Source organism: Leguminivora glycinivorella, chromosome 19, assembly GCF_023078275.1.
Source record: "Leguminivora glycinivorella isolate SPB_JAAS2020 chromosome 19, LegGlyc_1.1, whole genome shotgun sequence".
Classification (NCBI taxonomy): Eukaryota; Metazoa; Arthropoda; class Insecta; order Lepidoptera; family Tortricidae; genus Leguminivora; species Leguminivora glycinivorella.
Genome location: NC_062989.1, coordinates 2,265,170 through 2,287,335, shown reverse-complemented (window position 1 = coordinate 2,287,335; position 22,166 = coordinate 2,265,170). Strand labels below are relative to the sequence as shown.

The following is a 22,166-nucleotide window of genomic DNA, read 5'->3' as shown; positions in this document are numbered from 1 at the left end:
CATCTGTTTCCGACGTAGTCTACCGGTCTGCGGCGTATGTGGCCATACCATCGGAGGCGACTTTCCTGCAGCTTATCCGCCACGTCACGGATTCCGAGGCTGCCACGGATGTGTTCGTTACGTATGCGATCTAGTCGCGTAACGCCACACATCCACCGCAACATCTTCATCTCTGTGACGTGAAGCTGCTGGACATGCCTTCCGAGAGCAGGCCAGGTCTCGCTACCATATAGTAAGACTGGTCGGATGATGCTCTTGTACACAAGACCCTTAAGCTTCACCGGTATCCTGGGGTCGCAGAGGACACCGGTTACTTCTCGCCATTTTGCCCAAGCAGCGCTAATTCGGGCCTGGACGTCGTGATCGATTTCGCCTGATTCGTGCAGCACGGACCCAAGGTATTTCCCCCCTACTCATTATAATAAATAAATAAAAAATTACTTCAAGTAGGACAGAGCTAAGAAGTTGCCCATGTATGGACTATGGACTAAGAAGAATTACTTACTAAGTCGTAATTAAAAGTAAATAAAATAAAAGAAAATATAACACATAGGTACTTTATATTAAGTACATCTACTAAATAAAAATCTTGTCATAGTAAATAAATTGAACTATTTATTTAATATTAAATAATCATAAGTATCTCACAAAATCAAATTCAATATCTCTCATATAATAAAAATAAACAACAAAAACAGTAAGTAGGAAGTTAAAATCACATAAAAACAAAATAATAATGTAAATAACACTCAAAATTAACCATTTTCACAACTTGTAATACTAAATACAGTATAAAAGTTTCATAAACATATGAAACAAAAATACTTAAGACATTTAAACAACCAATAGCTATTATTAAAGTCAAATAAGACTTAAAATTGGTAGTTGAAGTACCTTATAGCATTTCGAACCACCGAAAGTTATAGGCAAAACATTATACTACACAATATAATTCAAAAAAGATTTAATGCCAAAACTATTATTTAAAAATGTGCTTTTTATTTCGTGCCATCGATGACACGCAGATTATATTACGAGTCAAGGCGAACGTCTTCATAAAATGACACAATCTATTATAATAAAATTATAAATGTAAAAAATCTTCCTCACACGTTTTGCCTAAAACCTCTCTGGTCGCGTGGCCGAATGGCATTTCTGCGATGCGAAACGCCACCGAAACGCCGCAGAATTGTAGTCTGGCTCTGTCGCGCCAATACGCAAGAGCGATAGAGATAGCTACGAGATATATTATCGTGAGCGTTTGTGCATTCGGCTACGCACACTGGTTTGTCTTATTACTTTGATACTGATATCCATTTATTTCACTATTTAGTCTATAGGCTATGTGGGCCATTTTTTTTTTTTCAAAGTTGTCCACCCCACTTTTTTTGTAACATGGGTAGTTTTTACGCGATTCATACTCAGAATCGAGAGCTCTTTCGATCCTGATAGGAGAAAAAAAAATGTCCCAAGATTTCCATACATTTTTTCGAACCTTCCATTCCGTTATCGCCATACAAAATGTATGAAAAAATGGTAACGGAATGGGAAAAAAACCTTGGGATACTTTTTTTCTCCTATTAGGATTGAAAGAGCTCGCGATTCTGAGTGGAAAACAGATAAAAATTTCCAAATCCAAAAAAAAATGGCCCATGTACACGAGTGGCAGCAACTAGCCGATGGAATTATTTTATAAGGTGACATTAAATATTATAAACACCATAATGTTTTGTGCTTTAGTTCTCCCGCCCTTATAGCCTTAAGGCTTATTTAGACGCGCAAACTCGCATGCTATCAGTACAGGTGAATTCACAACAGTGAATGAAAATACGCATGTGTGACAGATTAACAACTCTTGACAGTATATCGATATCGATACAGCCGAACTAGCCGACGTGACAATGACGATAGACGCCGAAACGCAGAATAATGATGTTATTGTGAGCGTTTGTGCATTTGGCTGCGTGCCCAGGCGTATAACCAGGGTCGGTAAATGAAAACATCAGGCCGTCCCTATCGCACTTACAAATCGTGTGATAGGGACGGCCATGCTTGCCTGCCAGCTTCTCTAGTACAACTTGCCTTGTCCCGCGCGAGTCCACACTTGAAGTCGCGCTTGACGTATGGACTCGCGCGCGACAAGGAAAGTTGTGCTAAAGGGTTAGGTGTCTCATACAACCAAAGTTTCTTTGTACCATTACATAGTGCCAGTTTTCGTGAAAGGATCTGTACGAATCAAATGTCTCAATAGTGAAACTCGCATGCGAGTTCTCGTACCGTGTACAATGTTGCGATATTGCATGCCCTTTTGCAACTCACTGTACATCAGCGGTTATTGGCTAGTCTAGGGTGTGTTTACACTTTGGCCTCGGCGAGGCGATTGACTACCGAAGTGTACGCGAGCCCTAACGCCCAGGATACTTCGTGGCCGTTCACTTTCTTGAAAAGCTGTTGACAAAAATTAAACATTAGGCATATTGAAGAGAAAATAAATCAAAATGTTACATGTAAGGTACAGTGGTGCAATTTCGAGTGGGGGACAATGTTTGCATATAAATAGAGTCATCATCCTCCCGGCGTCCGCTTTGACAACTAATCCCAAGATTTGGCGTAGGCACTAGTTTTTACGAAAGCGACTGCCATCTGAACTTCCAACCCGAAGGGTAAACTAGACCTTATCAGAATTAGTCCGGTTTCCTCACGATGTTTTCCTTCACCGAAAAGAGACTGACATTTCGCACATAAATTCCGAAAAACTCATTGGTGCTAGCTGGGGTTCGAACCCGCAACCTCCGGAACTTTAACTATAAAACTCCCGTGAGACTCAAACATATTTAAAAATATTTTAAGCGGGTTACTCACTTGTTAAGTCGATATAGCGTTCGACATGTTTCGCTACTCTTGAGAAAGATCCTCGAAAATGGATCGAAACATGTCGAACGCTACATCGACTTAACACCCCTGCTGTAACAGAGCTAAAGAGAAGCTGAGGTCGATGCAGGCGAAGGGTTGACAGGACATGATGGAGATTATAGAGTAGATATTGACGGCCGAGCACAGCGAGGTCGTATAAAGACAAGAGGCTGGCAATCCCTGTTCACTATAATATCCGATCTGAAACAATGAATACTTACTGAAACAGGCGAGTGGTCGGGGATCTTATACCCCTGCTGCAGCAGAGCGAGACAGAAGCTGAGGTCGATGCAGGCGAAGGGTTGACAGGACATGATGGAGATTATAGAGTAGATATTGACGGCCGAGCACAGCGAGGACGTATAAAGACAAGAGGCTGGCAATCCCTGTTCACTATAATATCCGATCTGAAACAATGAATACTCACTGAAACAGGCGAGTGGTCGGGGATCTTGTAGCCCTGCTGTAACAGAGCGAGACAGAAGCTGAGGTCGATGCAGGCGAAGGGCTGCTCCAAGTTGCTCGCGCCGCACGCGCGCAGCGCCGCCTGGCGGTACGCAGACACGTGTGGAGCCGCCTTTACGACTCAACTACAAGTTGACAGGCCGAGTGAAACGAGGCCGTATAAAGAGGCGAGGCTGGCAATTCCTTTTTCTCGTAGATATACTGTATTTCAGTACAATTACATCTAAGACAGTAGACTACTTACCCATATAGGCGGAGTAGATATTGACGACCGAGCGCAACGAGGTCGTTTAAAGATACGAGGCAGGAAATCCCGTTTTAGTAAAATATTGTGCAGTTTCTTATAAAAGAGAGTACGTACCGACACAGGCGAGTGGTCGGGGATCTTGTAGCCCTGCTGTAACAGAGCGAGACAGAAGCTGAGGTCGATGCAGGCGAAGGGCTGCTCCACGTTGCTCGCGCCGCACGCGCGCAGCGCCGCCTGGCGGTACGCGGACACAGATATCGTGCCGCCTTTCATTACGTCTGCAACAAACATTCACGATAAAGCCTCTGGGATATAGTATACACATACATACAATCACGCCTGTATCCCATAAAAGGATAGACAGAGCACATGAAACTACCACACCTCGGACACTGGCGATCAAATATATGAAAGAGGCGCGTTCCTAGCACACAGTCTAAGCTCGTGTAGGTGAACGCGTACTATGCTTGTATGAGTGAAATATGACAGGCGGTAACTGTGAGGTAACCGAGAGGGGGTGGGCGGCACTTTCAGCGGGGAGCGAGAGTGGCCATACTGTACGATAGTACTCTTTATTATACTGTGAAATTACTCAAGTTTCAGTGCCCGTGTGGTGACGGCTTAAGAATTTCACCACCCCCTTTCTTCCCGTGGGTGTCGTAAAAGTCAACTGTGGGATATGAGTTAAATTGTGGCATAGGCGAGAGGCTGGCAACTTGTCACTGCAATGTCATAATTTGGATTTCATTCAACCCGTTATTTGCCAAGAGTGGCACTGTGGCCTCTAGGATAAACATATATTTATCAACTAAAATAAGGTTTCCAAGTTATTTTACAGTGTAAGGGTCTGCAGCAAGCAGCAGGGTTCGAGGATATATATCCGATATATATCGGATATATTGGATATATCGGATATATCCAGCTAGGTTCGACGATAATATCAATGAATATAAATATCCGATATATATCTTTTTTTTAAATAAATATTTCAATAAAAAATGGTTTCGAAAAATGTAACATTGTTAAAAAACTTGTCTTTTGTGTTTGTTACTATTTACATACATACAAAATTTTATGTTTTTAGTACATTTTTCCTTATCTAAAGTAGTATTCATAAATAACGCAACAAAAAAATGAAATGCCTTTCATACAAAATGGATATATATCAAAGTTGATATATATCATATCATAAATATCCGATATTTTGATATTTATTATAAATATCGGATATTTTCGAACCCTGGCAAGCAGTGTTCACCATACAAACTAAGTTACCCTCTTAAAACGACTAGCTAGATTGCTTTAAAACTTTCTACTTACAATAATATATATCTGGGACTGAAAGCAGTTTTTGGTAGATAGCTAAGACATTATAGTTAGCCAAATCGCCGATCAGTCCATAATACGATATTTGATACGTGTTAGAGTGAGATAGATGTACTCACCGATAAGGCCAGCGTCAGCGGCCACTTCGTAGAAGAAGCTCATAGCGGCCACCTTGCCCTTGGGCGGGTGTTTAGGTTCCCAGTCTAGAGTGGCCTTTACGTGTTAGAGTGAGATAGATGTACTCACCGATAAGGCCAGCGTCAGCGGCCACTTCGTAGAAGAAGCTCATAGCGGCCACCTTGCCCTTGGGCGGGTGTTTAGGTTCCCAGTCTAGAGTGGCCTTTACGTGTTAGAGTGAGATAGATATACTCACCGATAAGGCCAGCGTCAGCGGCCACTTCGTAGAAGAAGCTCATAGCGGCCAACTTGCCTTTGGGCGGGTGTTTAGGTTCCCAGTCTAGAGTGGCCTTTACGTGTCAGAGTGAGATAGATATACTCACCGATAAGTCCAGCGTCAGCGGCCACTTCGTAGAAGAAGCTCATAGCGGCCACCTTGCCCTTGGGCGGGTGTTTAGGTTCCCTGTCTAGAGTGGCCTTTACGTGTTAGAGTGAGATAGATATACTCACCGATAAGGCCAGCGTCAGCGGCCACTTCGTAGAAGAAGCTCATAGCGGCCACCTTGCCTTTGGGCGGGTGTTTAGGTTCCCAGTCTAGAGTGGCCTTTACGTGTCAGAGTGAGATAGATATACTCACCGATAAGGCCAGCGTCAGCGGCCACTTCGTAGAAGAAGCTCATAGCGGCCACCTTGCCTTTGGGCGGGTGTTTAGGTTCCCAGTCTAGAGTGGCCTTTACGTATGAGGTGACTATTTTGTAGCAGCGCTCGAAGGCTGCTTCTCGTTTCATGTTCGCTGGGCGGGAGGCGCCGCTGAAAAAAATTGAGTTATTTTTATATGTATGTATGTATGTATAAGCTTTATTGTATATAAAGGAAACAGTTACAGAGTCAATAATATACAATGTAGGCGGACTTATCCCTTAATGACTTATCCTTTATAAAAGTGTAGATAAAAATAAACATTGTAATGAAATAAAACTAAGGAAACGGATTAAATCGCGTATAATGAATTTAAAATTCATCCCGACGTTTCGAGCTCTTTACAGCGTTCGTGGTCAACGGGTGACTGAGGAAAAATTACAATGTGCAAAAGCTACCCACATACAAGAAATATTAACGAACCATGACCACATTTTTCCTCAGTCACCCGTTGACCACGAACGCTGTAAAGAGTTCGAAACGTCGGGATGAATTTACGCGATTTAATCCGTTTCCATAGTTTTATTTCATGAGTAACTATCGCGGTAACCGAAGACAATATTATGAACATTGTAAATAAAATATTAAAGGTGTAATGCATAGGTGGCGCTAAAAAAATGACGTACGATTCTAAGTATGGAGATTGTAAGTCCTATATAAATCATCCTTGGTTCTACACTACTACAAGTAGCTGTACGTCAACCTATATATAGATGTAGTACGAAAAACATTTCCTTCGTATTTTTCCGGAAACGTTCGTCATACTAGGTCAGACAGCGTCTGTACGTCTTGTACTGACTGAAATACCATGACACGTTCGTACGTTTCCGTAAAAATACGTAAGAAACGCTTTACGCACTATATATGTACTGTGTATTTAAACAGTCTTACCAAAGGCATATATAACTCCGTATAGACAGATAAATTCTAAGAAAAAAACATACCTTGTATTTAATCATTACAATCTCATACTGGCTCTATAATATTGTGCACCAAACTAACTATTTCTGTTTTGCCCAATGGTTGACTGGTAGAGAATACCTTAAGGCGTTAAGTCCGCCATTTGTACTTTTTATTGATAATTTGTGCAATAAAGTTTAAATAAATAAATAAATAAATACCTCAGTACCATACAGAAAAAGGTACGGTGACCTAGATGGCATTACACCTTTGGGGTACGCTCAGCTAGATGGCGCTAATATTAATATTTGACATTTTAAAACATATCAAGCTAAGAATATGGGCCAAATTGTCAAAACTGAGGTTCAAAAGTTTCAAGCCTGTGTCAAGAGAACGCAGTCTATGCACTGTGATTACACATTTTACTTCGACAGTAACTCTCTATTAAGCCTGATTTAGACGGCGTGCGAACTCGCATGCGATTTTAATTACATTGCGGGCTGTTCAGGGTACATACAATTTTGCACAACCATCAAATACCGCAATGTAATAAAACTCGTACGCAAGTTCTCGTACAGTCTAAATGGGCCATAATACTCGATCCTCTTTGGTCTTACCTAATAGTGTATTCCACGTTAGCGTAGGTCCACTTCTCTCCAGAAACAATGGGCTCTACACACGAAGAGACGATATCTACAGAATCGTTGCCAGACTCCGATTTAAAGATGCCTCGACGCGCCGCTAACATACCCAAGCCCAGATAGCTGGAAAGATATTAAATATAAAGTTTTTGGCAAAAAAATATTAGGCCAGATTCCTATACATGTATTGTATTTTTATATATACATATATACCTAATTATATATTTTTTGTTTAACGATTCTTTTTTTATGAAATTGTATATTATAGACTCAATATTATTATGAACAATAATTACAACAATAAATTGCTCTGATAATTAGGTTAGATTAAGATCATAATATATTATGTAATGAACTATTCATAAGAGCTTGTAACTAGGCCTACATGAATTGAATTGAATAGAAATTTTATGCAGTAGCACGAAATGAAGCACCACCTAATTAGAAGAACGACCTAGAGCGACCGGAATCTGGGGCGTGGCTACACGCCCTGCCTTCGCCTCAGCTTGGAACGCTCTTAGACAATGACTCTTTGAGAATCTCGACGGCTCTCAGGTTGGGGGCGAGGGTGTGCGAGGTTCATCGGTGCCGTTGTGGAATATTGGTGGGGGAAGATGGGCACCACGGCCTTAGTTGTCAGAGGTGTGCCGGCCGATTCCCGAGGCATCACTCTATTAATGAGATCGTGCGCCGAGCCTTAGTGTCGGCTAATGTGCCGTGCGTCTTGGAACCGCCAGGGTTGAGTCGCACCGATGGTAAAAGGCCTGACGGGCTGACCTTGGTCCCGTGGCAGAGAGGGCGCTGCCTTATATGGGATGCAACTTGTGTCAGCACTTACGCTGCATCCCATTTGAGGCAGACTACAGGTTGTGCTGCCTCGGCAGCGGAGTCCGCGGCAAAGGCTAAGCACGCAAAGTACTCCGCGTTCGAGTCGGCTTACGACTTTGTGCCGGTGGCGATTGAGACGGCGGGGCCTTGGGGCTCAGAGGCTCGCTCCTTTTTCAAAGATTTAGGGCGTCGTTTGCGGGAGAGGGGCTGCGATCCTCGTTCTGGGTCGTATCTGGTCCAACAGGTCTCCATTGCCGTCCAGCGGTGTAATGCAGCGGGAATAATGGGGACTTTTGAGCCGGGTACGATCCAGGGAGGAATATTTTAGTTTTAGTGTAGGACCTACCTTATTTATTTTGTATAGATTTAATTTATGTTACATTTTATATCATTGACACCAATAATATTATGTATTTGACTCATTAGAAGAAAAATAAAAACAGTAGATATGTTTAAACATAATTTATATTTAATGAGTCAAAGAGAAAGATATAAAGTAAATGTATTGACCGTGACGTCACTCCTCAGTATTTCATATTAATTCCATAATAGCCAATCGTTTTGGCAGTTTTCGGGTCTTGTGGTTTTGTAGATCTTTGCGGGTTCGTGTAGAATAAGCTTTACAAACGTCAGTAACTAGGTTAATAAGCAATAAACATAATTAGTCATTTTTGTATTAAATTCGAAAACGATTGATCTGACCTTCATCAAGGTTTCATCATTACAGTCACGATTTTTAAATACACATATATGAAAAGATAAACGTACCTGTGCGTGTAAACGGTTAGGTTGGCAGAGCTAGTAGGCACGACGTGTAGATCCTTACTCGGGACTTTGAACGCGTCTTGCGGAGTCAGCTGGTAAGTGATCTGTGTGGAGCCCCCACCCAAGTCTAGGGCTGCCATCGTTTCACCCTCCATTATATCTGGAAATGAGAAATTATATTTCGTATTTGACTAAACAATTTTGGAATTAAAAATTACTAAGGTTACCCAATCAATGGTTTCTATCTAGATACAACGATCGATCGATTGGTGTAGAATATCCATCAAAAATATACCTTCTCCGTACCGCCGTGAGTAAAAAATATCGGTTTTCCAGAGTGCACCACAAGCTTACCATAAACAAGTGTACTTAAAAGATGGACCTATGAGGCATAATAAAATCCTTGGATTAATTGCCAAAGCAGACCCCTCTCATTAGCCGTGGTAACACAGCAAGGAAGAATAATCCCTTATTCTCAAACGGTCACTAAAATTATCAAGCCGATAAAGTTCGTTTGTCACTTACCGACGTATTGGTGTGATCGAAGACATAATATCGTCACTACTTTAAAAAAACTTGTATCTTCGTCTGTCAATGAAAAGAAAATTGTAGTAAGTATGTATGGAATGCATATAGACTTACTGCGTTTTAACTTTGAGGAACAGCGTGAGACACGAGATTTTTTAAAAGTAGTGACGATATGTAACTCCGTATAGACAGCTACAGTCTAATAAAAAAACGTACCACAGAGCCATACAGAAAAAGGTACGGTGGCCTAGATGGCGTTACACCTTTGGGGGACGCTCGGCTAGATGGCGCTAATATTGATATTTGACATTTCAACACATATCAAGCTAAGAATATGGGCCAAATTGTCAAAATTGAGGCTTAAACGTTTTAAGCTTGTGTCGAGAGATGTCAGTCTATGCGCTGTGACTACATATTTTACTTTGACAGTAACTCTCTAATCTCTCTATAGTACTCAATCCTCTTTGGTGTGATAGAAAGGGACCAACGAACTTTATTGGCCTAATAACGTTAGTGAACGTTTACGAATAAGCGCCCATTTAGACGGTACGAGAACTCGCATACGAGTTTTATTACATTGCAGTATTTGATAGCTGTGCAAAATTGTGTGTAACCTCAACAGCCCGCAATGTAACTAAAATCGCATGCGAGCTCTCACGCCGTCTAAATCAGGCCTAAGGAGGTTAAAGAACTTGATTTTTTGCTTAGATTGTTTTATCTCACAAGTTTGACTTACAATGAAACGGTCCATGTGTCGGTGACCCTGCGTTCAGAAAAGACTAAATGTATCAAGCTATACTGAAAATACGTCCATACAGATTGTATGCTTTACCATTTCCAATTAACGTAGTCCTGGGTTAGAATCCAGGTAAGGGCCTTTATTTCGTGACGAACACTAACATCAGTGACATTCGATGACTTTCGACGACGGGTGTCAAATATTCCTTACCCTTAAACTGCTACTTGTCAATAGATGTCGCGACGAACGAAGAGTCTAATGATACAATAGTATTAATCAGTATTCTGTTCTCAATTCCTTCTGTTTGTAATATAAGTTGTAAACTGTTCTAGTTAATATTAAATTTTTGGCAGACGAGACACTGTTGACACCTAGTATCGAGTAGTGGTACTGATAATTTACGCTAGATGTCACAAATAACCCGCATTTACTGATGTATGAAGTTACAAATCTTTCCTTACTTATGCCCTTAAAAGAAATTGGTTCAGCGGAAAATCCGCAACGTGGAGACGATCAAGTAAAGACTTAGCAGGCTTATAATATGTAACACAACACAATAGGCTAGCTTCCTACTAGTCAAATCAGCTTCTTTTTAAGAACTGTGAAAACGATTTGATAAAATATGGAAATACTATGAAATACTGAGGAGTGACGTCACGGTCAATTCATTTCCTTCATATATTTCTCTTTGACTTATTAAATAGAAATTATGTTTAAACATAACTAGTGTAAATATTTTTCTTCTAATTATGTGGTGGTTTATTTCGTCCAATGCATAAAATATTTTATTTCAAGTATAGGAAACTAGCCTATTCAAGAAACTTTAAGGTGGCTCGCTTTCCATACAAAAAACATCTACCATTTATTTAGTCACCGCACACTACAACTAAATAAAAATATGCGCATACATCTACTATACATTATCCGTCGTCGCGGTAGTGAATGAAATACATTGTTTCATACAGAAATCATGGACAAATCCATGTGAATTTTTTATTAATTTTACGTAAATGTGCGTGCCAAATTTTTGTGTACAGACACAGAGCCGTCATATTTCGCGCATTTTTAGTTGACATTGTCATCAGTGACATTTGGCTCTTGACAAGTAATTATTTAAAGATATTGGTTTAGTTGACTCAAGCAGACTCAGAAATAATGACGCATTTTGTCAACAAAGATACATATCGTGTATTTCGACACTGCTAATGTAAATCGAAATGGCGTCTCGGTCAAACGACTGACTATGATGCAGAAGATCGTGGGTTCGAGTCCGAAGTTTTTTTTAATCATTTGAACTTTTATGGATTTATTAAGTATTTTTTATTTTTTTAATGGAATATTTGACTATTACTATATTGCTTTCCTATTTTTTATTTTCATACAAAAATACAATACAATCCTTTATTATGCCTTTGTTGATAAAATAAGATACACACGTCTGGTATAATACATTATACCTACATAGGTCATAGTGTGGGCATAGTATTAGTAAAGTATTGCATTTACTGAGCTGGTTGACCTATGTTATTGTTGTGTGAATGTTTTTCTTCAACAACTAAATGGTTATATACAAGAATATGGGTAGCTTTTGCACATTGTAATTTTTCCTCAGTCACCCGTTGACCACGAACGCTGTAAAGTGTTTGAAACATCGGGATGAATTTTAAACTCATTACGCGAATTAATCCGTTTTCATAGTTTTTATTTCATGAGTAACTATCGCGGTAACTGAAGACAATATTAACTAAATGGTTACAAATAATAATTATCATCAATATAATCTGGTCCAGGCAGGCAATTATGGTCGCGCGATAAATGATAAAACATCTGGCCGTCCCTATAATCGCACTTACTAATAGTGCGACAGGGACGGCCTGATATTTTATCGTCTATCGCGCGACCATGCTACCCGTGCTGTACTAGCTTTTGCCCGCGGCTTCGCTTGCGTTAGAAAGAGACAAAAGTAGCATATGTCACTCTCCATCCCTTCAACTATCTCAATCTCTCTAACATGTCAATCCGTCGCTCCGTTTGGCCGTGAAAGACGGACAAACAAACAAACACACATTATCTTTGGTCAAACAACGAATTCTTCCACTTCAGATTATAGAGTAACCAGCTTTTCCCATTTATAATAAACTAGCTTTTGACCGCGGCTTCGTTCGCGTAAGAAAGAGACAAAAAGTAGCCTATGTCACTCTCCATCCCTTCAACTAAATCCCCTTAAATAATCACGTCAATTCGTCGCTCCGGTTTTGCCGTGAAAGACGGACAAACAAACAGACACACACCCTTTCCCATTTGTAATATTAGTATGGACGTATGGATTTGACATTATTATTTATATTTAAATAATTATATATGTATAGCCCAATTTCGTCGGGAACAGCGTGTTATGTAATGGCGTCGTTGGTGTACAGTCGTCTGTCACGCCGTGAAGGTGCGTTCGATTCCCAGGATTCTATAAACTTTTTGTATTTTTTTGGATATAAATTTCGTATTTTTTATTGACCGAGCAAGAATGGAGAGCCGAAGGTATCAATTTTATCTTAGAGAACATATTGATTTTTTTATTGTCATTTTGATTTTCTATTTATTAAGTTGAGATATAAAACACAACTTTTAATACCCTCGCTAAATATAATATTTTATCGAAATTACTCCTTAGATAAAAAATGTCCGCTTGAGTTTTTAAAGCATTACGTTACTCAGTTAACTATTGCATTTTCATTTACTAATTTAAGATTTCAAAAGCGATTTGAATACCCTTGCTCCATCGAAAATAAACAATTAGAAAAAAAAACATTCGAATCGTAGTTTAGAAACTAAAATTTATCTATACTTTTTTGGAATTTTTTAAAATATCAGATTAGGATAATTATGTTAGAAATTCTGAGTTCGACGAACCCAAAAATTATTACCATGTAAGAGAATAGGTTTTTAATCTTTTTTGTGGAAAACGCTTAGTAACTACTGTACGAGTACATATACATTTATGTATAATAATAAAACAAAAAATAGTGTCTCATAGTATTATGTTCCTGCCGGTGAGTAAGACTGCCAGAGCTCAACGAGGGTGTGGGGTGCTGACGACGGGAGGACTTACGGAACTAATTTGTTCCGTCTATTGTCCTTTGAGTCGTCGGCAACCCAAACCCTCCTTTGAACTTGTACACTCCTTTTTGCTGTGCACACGCAGCAAAGGGGAGTGTACAAGTTTCTAATGGGGCGGCAACGCGCATGCGACACTCTTTGAGTTGCTGGCGTCCATAGGTTACGGTGACCGCTTTCCATCAGGCGGACCGTATGCTTGTTTGCCACCGACGTAGTATTAAAAAAAAAGAGAAAAAGTCCTGGATTCGAACCCAGTACTTCCATGCAAATCATGCGATGGCACGTATTTACCGCAAGGCTATTTAAACAAGCTGTCGCCGCGTGAAATTATCGACTAGAAGGAATACTAAAACACTGTTTGTATGTGTGAGTGGTACTTAAAAATAGTGTAAAATAGTAAATTTATTTACATTGATGGGATTAACGTTACAATGAGAAGTTGAATGTTTGTTGTAATACGTCAATTTTAATATTAAATGTTCGCGAAGCATAATTGAAAGTATATAAATGCCTGTACGACTCCACAAAAAAAATAAGACTGGTAATTTGCAGATTAACGCCATCTAACGCAGCCTGAGCTTCGGGTAACCTAAGCGAGCCACCTTAATACCTATTTAATTTTCACGTTTACCTCCCAAAAGCGACCCATAAAAAATTATTCATGTAAGTTAGGTACATGTCCGTCTTTGGGTCACAGGTTTGTTTACATATGTGTACCCAAGTTAATCGGTTCAGTAGTTTTGGAGATAATTGGCAAAACCAGACTAACAGACAGACGCATGAGTGATCCTATTTCATTTCATTTCATTTATTTAATTTCAATATAAACTTACAGTTTAACACCAAAACGTTTACATGAGTATGACTATGAGGGTTCCGTTTGTTCTTTTTGAAGTACAGAACCCTAAAAAGTAGAATAAATAATTAAGTAGCTTACTATGGAGCAGGTTGATGGTGTACCAGATGAAGATGCCCTCATCAGCGGGATCCATGATCTCGATGCCGGCGCGCGTGTCATACCCCAACCTGGAACAATGGGTTTATTTAGGAGAACTTGGACGTGAGACCTTGGAACTACCGCATTTTGAACATAGCTATGGACTAAAATTTTCACGAGAGTCTGTAATATAAGGAAAAAAGGATGTTCAAAACGAGTGGCGATAACATTGATTTAAACTTTCACGATTTTTACACATATTTAAAATTGCACATGGAACCCGGTCATTAGTAAATGCAAGAAGAAACAAATATAGCAGGTTGAAAAACCGAATATCGTGAGTGTTGTGTGTCGACAAGGTGACATCCCTAGTGCACAAACTGTTCAAGTGGGTAGTCAGGACCAAGTGCGGGTAGTTCGAAAAACTCGTACAGCTAGAAGATGTTGATGTCAACTTCAGCCAGTCTGCTCCGAGACCACGGGGACAATGCCGTCCTTGAAACGTCGAAGGTTAGTATTTAAAACATAGTGTTTAAAACAAAGTAAATACGCGATTAAGTCCCGTTTGCAATTTTAAATAATGAGTGGCGATAAATTAGTACATTCTACAAGTCACTTGTCATTTGAATAAAAAAATATATTTGAATCAACAAGTCGATTTTATAAAAGCAACATGACACATATTGTTTGGCTAATTTAATCAATATTGTTATTTATTCCGTTTACTAAAATACTTTTGTTTCAAACGGATAAACCCGCAATAAGTAAAAGTAAAGTTTCAGTGTACTGTAAAGGAATTTAAGAGACCTGTTTAACAAAGATTGAATTTAGATGAAATTTAAGAAAATCTGAACACAAAAATGGTACTCACTTGCCAACAGCATTTGAAACTGCTTCAAGCAACTTGCGTGCCTTTTCCTGTATAACAAAAAAAATAACTAACTGTCAAGAAAACTCGCAGAAAATCAAACAGACAGAGATCGGCAAAAGAAATTTTTCGAAAGATATCTTATGAAATTACATACATATAATCACGCCTGTATCCCATAAAGGAGTAGGCAGAGCACATGAACTACCAAGTTTCAGTGCCACTCTTGGCAAAAAGGGGTTGAAAGAAATCGAAATTGTGACATTGCAGTGACAGGTTGCCAGCCTCTCGCCTACGCCACAATTTAACCCATATCCCACAGTCGACTTCTACGACACCCACGGGAAGAAAGGGGGTGATGAAATTCTTAACTCGTCACCACACGGGGTAACGGGGTGAAATTACTCATAGTTTTTCATTAGGTACAAATACCTGTGGCAATAGACGCAAACCGGCCGTAGCTCGGATTATGAGCGGCGTGTTCCGTCTCTTCTCCAATGGCGTCAGGAACTCGGCTTTCTTGATTAGCTGCACTATTGTGTCCGCTCCCTAAAATATATGAACTTTCCGTTATTAGACAATTTTTTTTATCCAATTTTACAAAAAAATCATTTTTGGCACAAGCTTTTATCGCCGACTGTACCTTTCTTTCAACAGTCATCTACTGCTCTCCGAGACGTTTCTAAAAACCCTTTACTCGATGGGGATACGACGTTTCATAACAGAGTTCCTATGACCACCTTTCTGCTTTCGGTTTCGCTTTGCGTTTTCGATTAAAGATCTTAGCCAGCCGGATTTTGTCAGACTCGATTAGCTAAGTATGGTCATATTTCAACGAATTCAAACAAAATCTCAACAAATTACATACACAGAATCACTCTATTCATAGATGAAAATCGCATGAAAATCCGTTCAGTAGTTTTTGAGTTTATCGCGAACACACCACACGCGCACGCACGCACACAGGTTTAGGGTCTTTAAGTATTAAGGTAAGAATGGATTGGATTCATTCGCTTGGTAAGCTGCCGTAACTTGTGAATTTCTTTATTAATATTGATAGGTGTGTATAGAACTATTGTATTTTATTTGGTCATATCATACCTTAGCAGGGTCGTCGGCGAAGGAAGAAAGCCCCGGCTTCGACTGCTCGAAGTATTCCTCCTCTAAATCTAAGTTAGGCTGCCCGAACACTGCGAACAAACAATAAAATAATAAATAACTATTATAGCATTATATTAGTTATAGTACAATTACAAGACATAATTGGCCATTTTCAGAATTTGGGACCCCCCAATTAGCGATAGTTGTTAAACAAAAATTAACCCACTGTCAGTTTTGTGACGATAAAAATATTGTTTTTATTTTAATTACATAAACTTTGAGCGATAATCTACATTCAGAATGAGAAAAAAGTAAATTTATAGACAGATTTTATGCTTAATTGTCGTCAATAAACTGACAGTGAGTTAATTTTTGTTAACAACTTTTGCTAATTGGGGGGACCCAAATTCTGAAAATGCCCAATTACAAACATAGTTAACTCATAAGTTAAAAACAGTTTCCACTTAGGTAGTATAGCAATTCAAGAATACTTTACACCGAAAAATTATACAACAAGAAGTTATCCTTACTAATATTATAAATGGCAAAGTGTGTGTGTCTGTTTGTTTATCCGTCTTTCAAGGCAAAATGGAGGGACGAATTGACGTGATTTTTTAAGTGGAGATAGTTGAAGGGATGGAGAGTGACAGGCTACTTTTTGTCTCTTTCTAACGCGAGCGAAGCCGTGGGCATTTGCATTTGCTAGTTTTTAATAATGGTTTGATTTGTTTTATTTTTAATTTAAGAGCGCTATGACAAAAAAAGGCGATATATTGTAAAATGCACAATATTTATCGACAAAATTGTACACTTTACTCATACTAAAAGACAGTGAAAGTACTTGTTTCAGTTAGAACATCTTATTAACTGTCGGTTAAATAAAAAACATATGAAAAAAAAAGCTTTTTCAATTAGTAATGATTGTTTTTCTGATGCTCGTTTAGGAAAAACCGCGTGAAGCACAAAATTCGGAGCTCTTATTATGTAAAATTTGATAAGATCACTCTCATAAATGAGGTAAATTTAAGTTCCAAATATCTTGTACTTAAGGCCCATTAAACAATATTTATCATTTAATCCTTTGAAATTGAGAAATTGAAAGTAAAACGAACTCAATTTTGTCTTGAAAATACATCGAAACAAGTGATCATTTCTCCGAAAATCTACATGTTATCGAAGTTATTTTAGTATATAAATAATCTGCACAGTGTGCTTAAACTGCTGTTATCCATTTGTCGTTATAATATTTTATCATGATTTTTTGCCAATTTTTTGAAAACTAGCCTTCCTGTCGCTATTTTACCGGCGACGGACGCCTGCGATTTCAGTGCCGCGCCGGAGCTCGAGCAGGTAAGACGTATGTCGCTTTGGTCTCCGAGTTTTCATCGCAAACGTCGAGAATATTTATTGTTGTGTGGGTCGGACGCCTTGTTTCTACACGGGCTATCCTCGCATTGTGTGTGTGTAAACAGCGACCAACGAATTTGATCCTAGACCCGTAAATATTTGCTTTTGTAATACTTTGTTATGTTTGAATGTTAAAGTATTACAACGTTGTGATGATAAAAATGTGAAAATTACAATACGGTCAAGATGATAAGACACATCAAGATGGTACTCGGGATCTGATGATGGAGCCAGAAGGTGGTCACCAGTACCAGTGAACCATGTAAGTAAACGACTTCGTGTTTAGGCTCGTTGGGTTCGTCTCAACAAGACCTTTGACAAGAGGTGGTACTCAGGGTCTGATGATGGAGCCAGATGGTGGTCACCAGTACCAATGAACCATATAACTAAACCCAGAGATGGGGAAATCGTAATCGATTCCGGATTACACGATTACTTGATTTTACTTTGTAATCTGACACTACTGGGTGTCAGATTACTTGTAAGTTGTAATGTAATCAAGTGAAACGGTAAATTACCATTACATGTAAAGGAATCACTAATCATCTATACAATCATTACTATTACCAATAATTCGGAATCATAGTCGATTCAAAATAACTGAAATTATTGACTTGATTACTTTCAGATTACGAATATGTAGTACCTCAGATGACTGTCACTTTGACACAAAAGTCATCATGGGTGTCGTAAAATAGGTTTTAGGGGGTGCTGATTCCAAAATTAATGACCAATGTGGAATCTGACATTGCTGACTGTCACTTTGACACAAAAGTCGTCATGGGTGTCGTAAAATAGGTTTTAGGGGGTGCTGATTCCAAAATTAATGACCAATGTTCAATCTGACATTGCTGACTGTCACTCTGACACAAAAGTCGTCATGGGTGTCGTAAAATAGGTTTTAGGGGGTGCTGATTACAAAATGAATGACCAATTTGGAATCTGACATTGCTGACTGTCACTTTGACACAAAAGTCGTCATGGGTGTCGTAAAATAGGTTTTAGGGGGTGCTGATTCCAAAATTAATGACCAATGTGGAATCTGACATTGCTGACTGTCACTTTGACACAAAAGTCGTCATGGGTGTCGTAAAATAGGTTTTAGGAGGTGCTGATTCCAAAATTAATGACCAATGTTCAATCTGACATTGCTGACTGTCACTCTGACACAAAAGTCGTCATGGGTGTCATAAAATAGGTTTTAGGGGGTGCTGATTCCAAAATTAATGACCAATTTGGAATCTGACATTGCTGACTGTCACTTTGACACAAAAGTCGTCATGGGTGTCGTAAAATAGGTTTTAGGGGGTGCTGATTCCAAAATTAATGACCAATGTTCAATCTGACATTGCTGACTGTCACTCTGACACAAAAGTCGTCATGGGTGTCGTAAAATAGGTTTTAGGGGTGCTGATTCCAAAATTAATGACCAATGTTCAATCTGACATTTCTGACTGTCACTTTGACACAAAAGTCGTCATGGGTGTCGTAAAATAGGTTTTAGGGGGTGCTGATTCCAAAATTAGTGACCAATGTGGAATCTGACATTGCTGACTGTCACTTTGACACAAAAGTCGTCATGGGTGTCGTAAAATAGGTTTTAGGGGGTGCTGATTCCAAAATTAATGACCAATGTTCAATCTGACATTGCTGACTGTCACTCTGACACAAAAGTCGTCATGGGTGTCGTAAAATAGGTTTTAGGGGGTGCTGATTACAAAATGAATGACCAATTTGGAATCTGACATTGCTGACTGTCACTTTGACACAAAAGTCGTCATGTAAAATAGGTTTTAGGGGGTGCTGATTCCAAAATTAATGACCAATGTGGAATCTGACATTGCTGACTGTCACTTTGACACAAAAGTCGTCATGGGTGTCGTAAAATAGGTTTTAGGAGGTGCTGATTCCAAAATTAATGACCAATGTTCAATCTGACATTGCTGACTGTCACTCTGACACAAAAGTCGTCATGGGTGTCGTAAAATAGGTTTTAGGGGTGCTGATTCCAAAATTAATGACCAATATGGAATCTGACATTGCTGACTGTCACTTTGACACAAAAGTCGTCATGGGTGTCGTAAAATAGGTTTTAGGGGTGCTGATTCCAAAATTAATGACCAATGTTCAATCTGACATTGCTGACTGTCACTCTGACACAAAAGTCGTCATGGGTGTCGTAAAATAGGTTTTAGGGGGTGCTGATTCCAAAATTAATGACCAATGTTCAATCTGACATTTCTGACTGTCACTTTGACACAAAAGTCGTCATGGGTGTCGTAAAATAGGTTTTAGGGGGTGCTGATTCCAAAATTAGTGACCAATTTGGAATCTGACATTGCTGACTGTCACTTTGACACAAAAGTCGTCATGGGTGTCGTCAAATAGGTATCCGGAGGTGTTTGAAAACTAATGACCAATTTGGAATCTGACACTGTTGACTGTCACTTTGACACAAAAGTGATCATGGGTGTCTTCAAATAGGTTTTCATGGTACTGATCTCAATATTAATGATCAATTTGGAATCTGACATTGCTGACTGTCACTTTGACATAAAAGTCGTTATGGGTGTCGTCAAATAGGTTTCCAGGGGTACTGTGCAATGTCAGGTTCCAAATCGGTCATTACTTTTTAAATCATTTCATTAATTTTGGAATCAGTACCCCCTAAAAACTATTTGACTACACCCATGATTCCTTTTGTGTCAAAATGACAATTAGCACTGTGAGATTCCAAAATAGTCGTTAATTTTGGAATCAGCACCCCGGAAACCTTTTTGACGACACCCATGACGACTTTTGTGTCAAAGTGACAGTCAGCAATGTCAAGATTCCAAATCGGTCATTAATTTTCAAATCAGCACCTCCGGAAACCTATTTGACGACACCCATGATGACTTTTGTGTCAAAGTGGCAGTCAGCAATATTAGATTCCACATTGGTCATTATTTTTGGAATGAGCACCCCCTAAAACCAATTTTACGACACCCATGACGACTTTTGTGTCAAAGTGACAGTCAGCAATGTCAGATTCCACATTGTTCATTAATTTTGGAATCAGCACCCCCGCAAACCTATTTGACGACACCCATGACGACTTTTGTGTCAAAGTGACAGTCAGCAATGTCAGATTCCACATTGTTCATTAATTTTGGAATCAGCACCCCCACAAACCTATTTGACGACACCCATGACGACTTTTGTGTCAAAGTGACAGTCAGCAATGTCAGATTCCACATTGGTCATTAATTTTGGAATCAGCACCCCCTAAAACCTATTTTACGACACCCATGACGACTTTTGTGTCAAAGTGACAGTCAGCAATGTCAGATTCCACATTGTTCATTAATTTTGGAATCAGCACCCCCGCAAACCTATTTGACGACACCCATGACGACTTTTGTGTCAAAGTGACAGTCAGCAATGTCAGATTCCACATTGGTCATTAATTTTGGAATCAGCACCCCCTAAAACCAATTTTACGACACCCATGATGACTTTTGTGTCAAAGTGACAGTCAGCAATGTCAGATTCCACATTGTTCATTAATTTTGGAATCAGCACCCCCACAAACCTATTTGACGACACCCATGACGACTTTTGTGTCAAAGTGACAGTCAGCAATGTCAGATTCCACATTGGTCATTAATTTTGGAATCAGCACCCCCTAAAACCTATTTTACGACACCCATGACGACTTTTGTGTCAAAGTGACAGTCAGCAATGTCAGATTCCACATTGTTCATTAATTTTGGAATCAGCACCCCCGCAAACCTATTTGACGACACCCATGACGACTTTTGTGTCAAAGTGACAGTCAGCAATGTCAGATTCCACATTGGTCATTAATTTTGGAATCAGCACCCCTAAAACCAATTTTACGACACCCATGACGACTTTTGTGTCAAAGTGACAGTCAGCAATGTCAGATTCCACATTGTTCATTAATTTTGGAATCAGCACCCCCCGCAAACCTATTTGACGACACCCATGACGACTTTTGTGTCAAAGTGACAGTCAGCAATGTCAGATTCCACATTGGTCATTAATTTTGGAATCAGCACCCCCTAAAACCTATTTTACGACACCCATGATGACTTTTGTGTCAAAGTGACAGTCAGCAATGTCAGATTCCAAATCGGTCATTAATTTTTAAATCAGCACACCCGAAAACCTATACTCGTGGTATATGCACTTGAAATGTGAAAGTGAAAATGCTAGAATGACATGTAAACCACGAAGTTGTATAGTCATATTGTTCATTGGTATTGGTGACCACCATCTGGCTCCATCATCAGACCCTGAGCACCATCTTGAAGTAATTAGAATTGTATTTGTCTTATTTTATCATCATATTAATATATACTTTACTCTAATACTTATCATATAACAAAAGCAAATATTTGGGATGGGATCTACTTTTATAATTATTACTTTAATTTTTTAAATAAATTTTAACATAATTGATATTATTTCGCGCTATATTCTCGTATTTTCGTACAAAATAATGTTTATTAGAAACCAAAAGTTTATATCGAGATAGTAGATTGTGGTTGTTATCAAAATTCCAT

The 22,166-nt window shown here is 39.2% G+C and overlaps 1 protein-coding gene across 7 annotated transcripts in view; it reads right to left on the bottom strand.

Annotated features, from left to right (window-relative positions):
- Positions 1-1,544: 1,544 nt before the first annotated feature.
- The window catches only part of LOC125236259 (nucleoside diphosphate phosphatase ENTPD5), a 40,853-nt gene continuing 20,231 nt past the window's right edge, over positions 1,545-22,166 (bottom strand). For 4 of the 7 annotated variants that reach the window (XM_048142963.1, XM_048142961.1, XM_048142965.1 and 1 more), the window contains 10 exons: positions 16,189-16,277; positions 15,520-15,636; positions 15,091-15,137; positions 14,220-14,308; positions 10,166-10,192; positions 8,905-9,061; positions 7,285-7,431; positions 5,706-5,878; positions 3,740-3,903; positions 1,545-2,448 (listed from right to left, as the gene is read on the bottom strand). In XM_048142963.1, the coding sequence (XP_047998920.1) occupies positions 2,356-2,448; positions 3,740-3,903; positions 5,706-5,878; positions 7,285-7,431; positions 8,905-9,061; positions 10,166-10,192; positions 14,220-14,308; positions 15,091-15,137; positions 15,520-15,636; positions 16,189-16,277 (1,103 nt within the window). In that variant the 3' untranslated portion in view covers positions 1,545-2,355. Of the gene's footprint in view, positions 2,449-3,739; positions 3,904-5,578; positions 5,673-5,705; positions 5,879-7,284; positions 7,432-8,904; positions 9,062-10,165; positions 10,193-14,219; positions 14,309-15,090; positions 15,138-15,519; positions 15,637-16,188; positions 16,278-22,166 lie in introns of all 7 variants that reach the window. The other 3 variants (XM_048142964.1, XM_048142966.1, XM_048142962.1) reach the window with 2 other exon arrangements.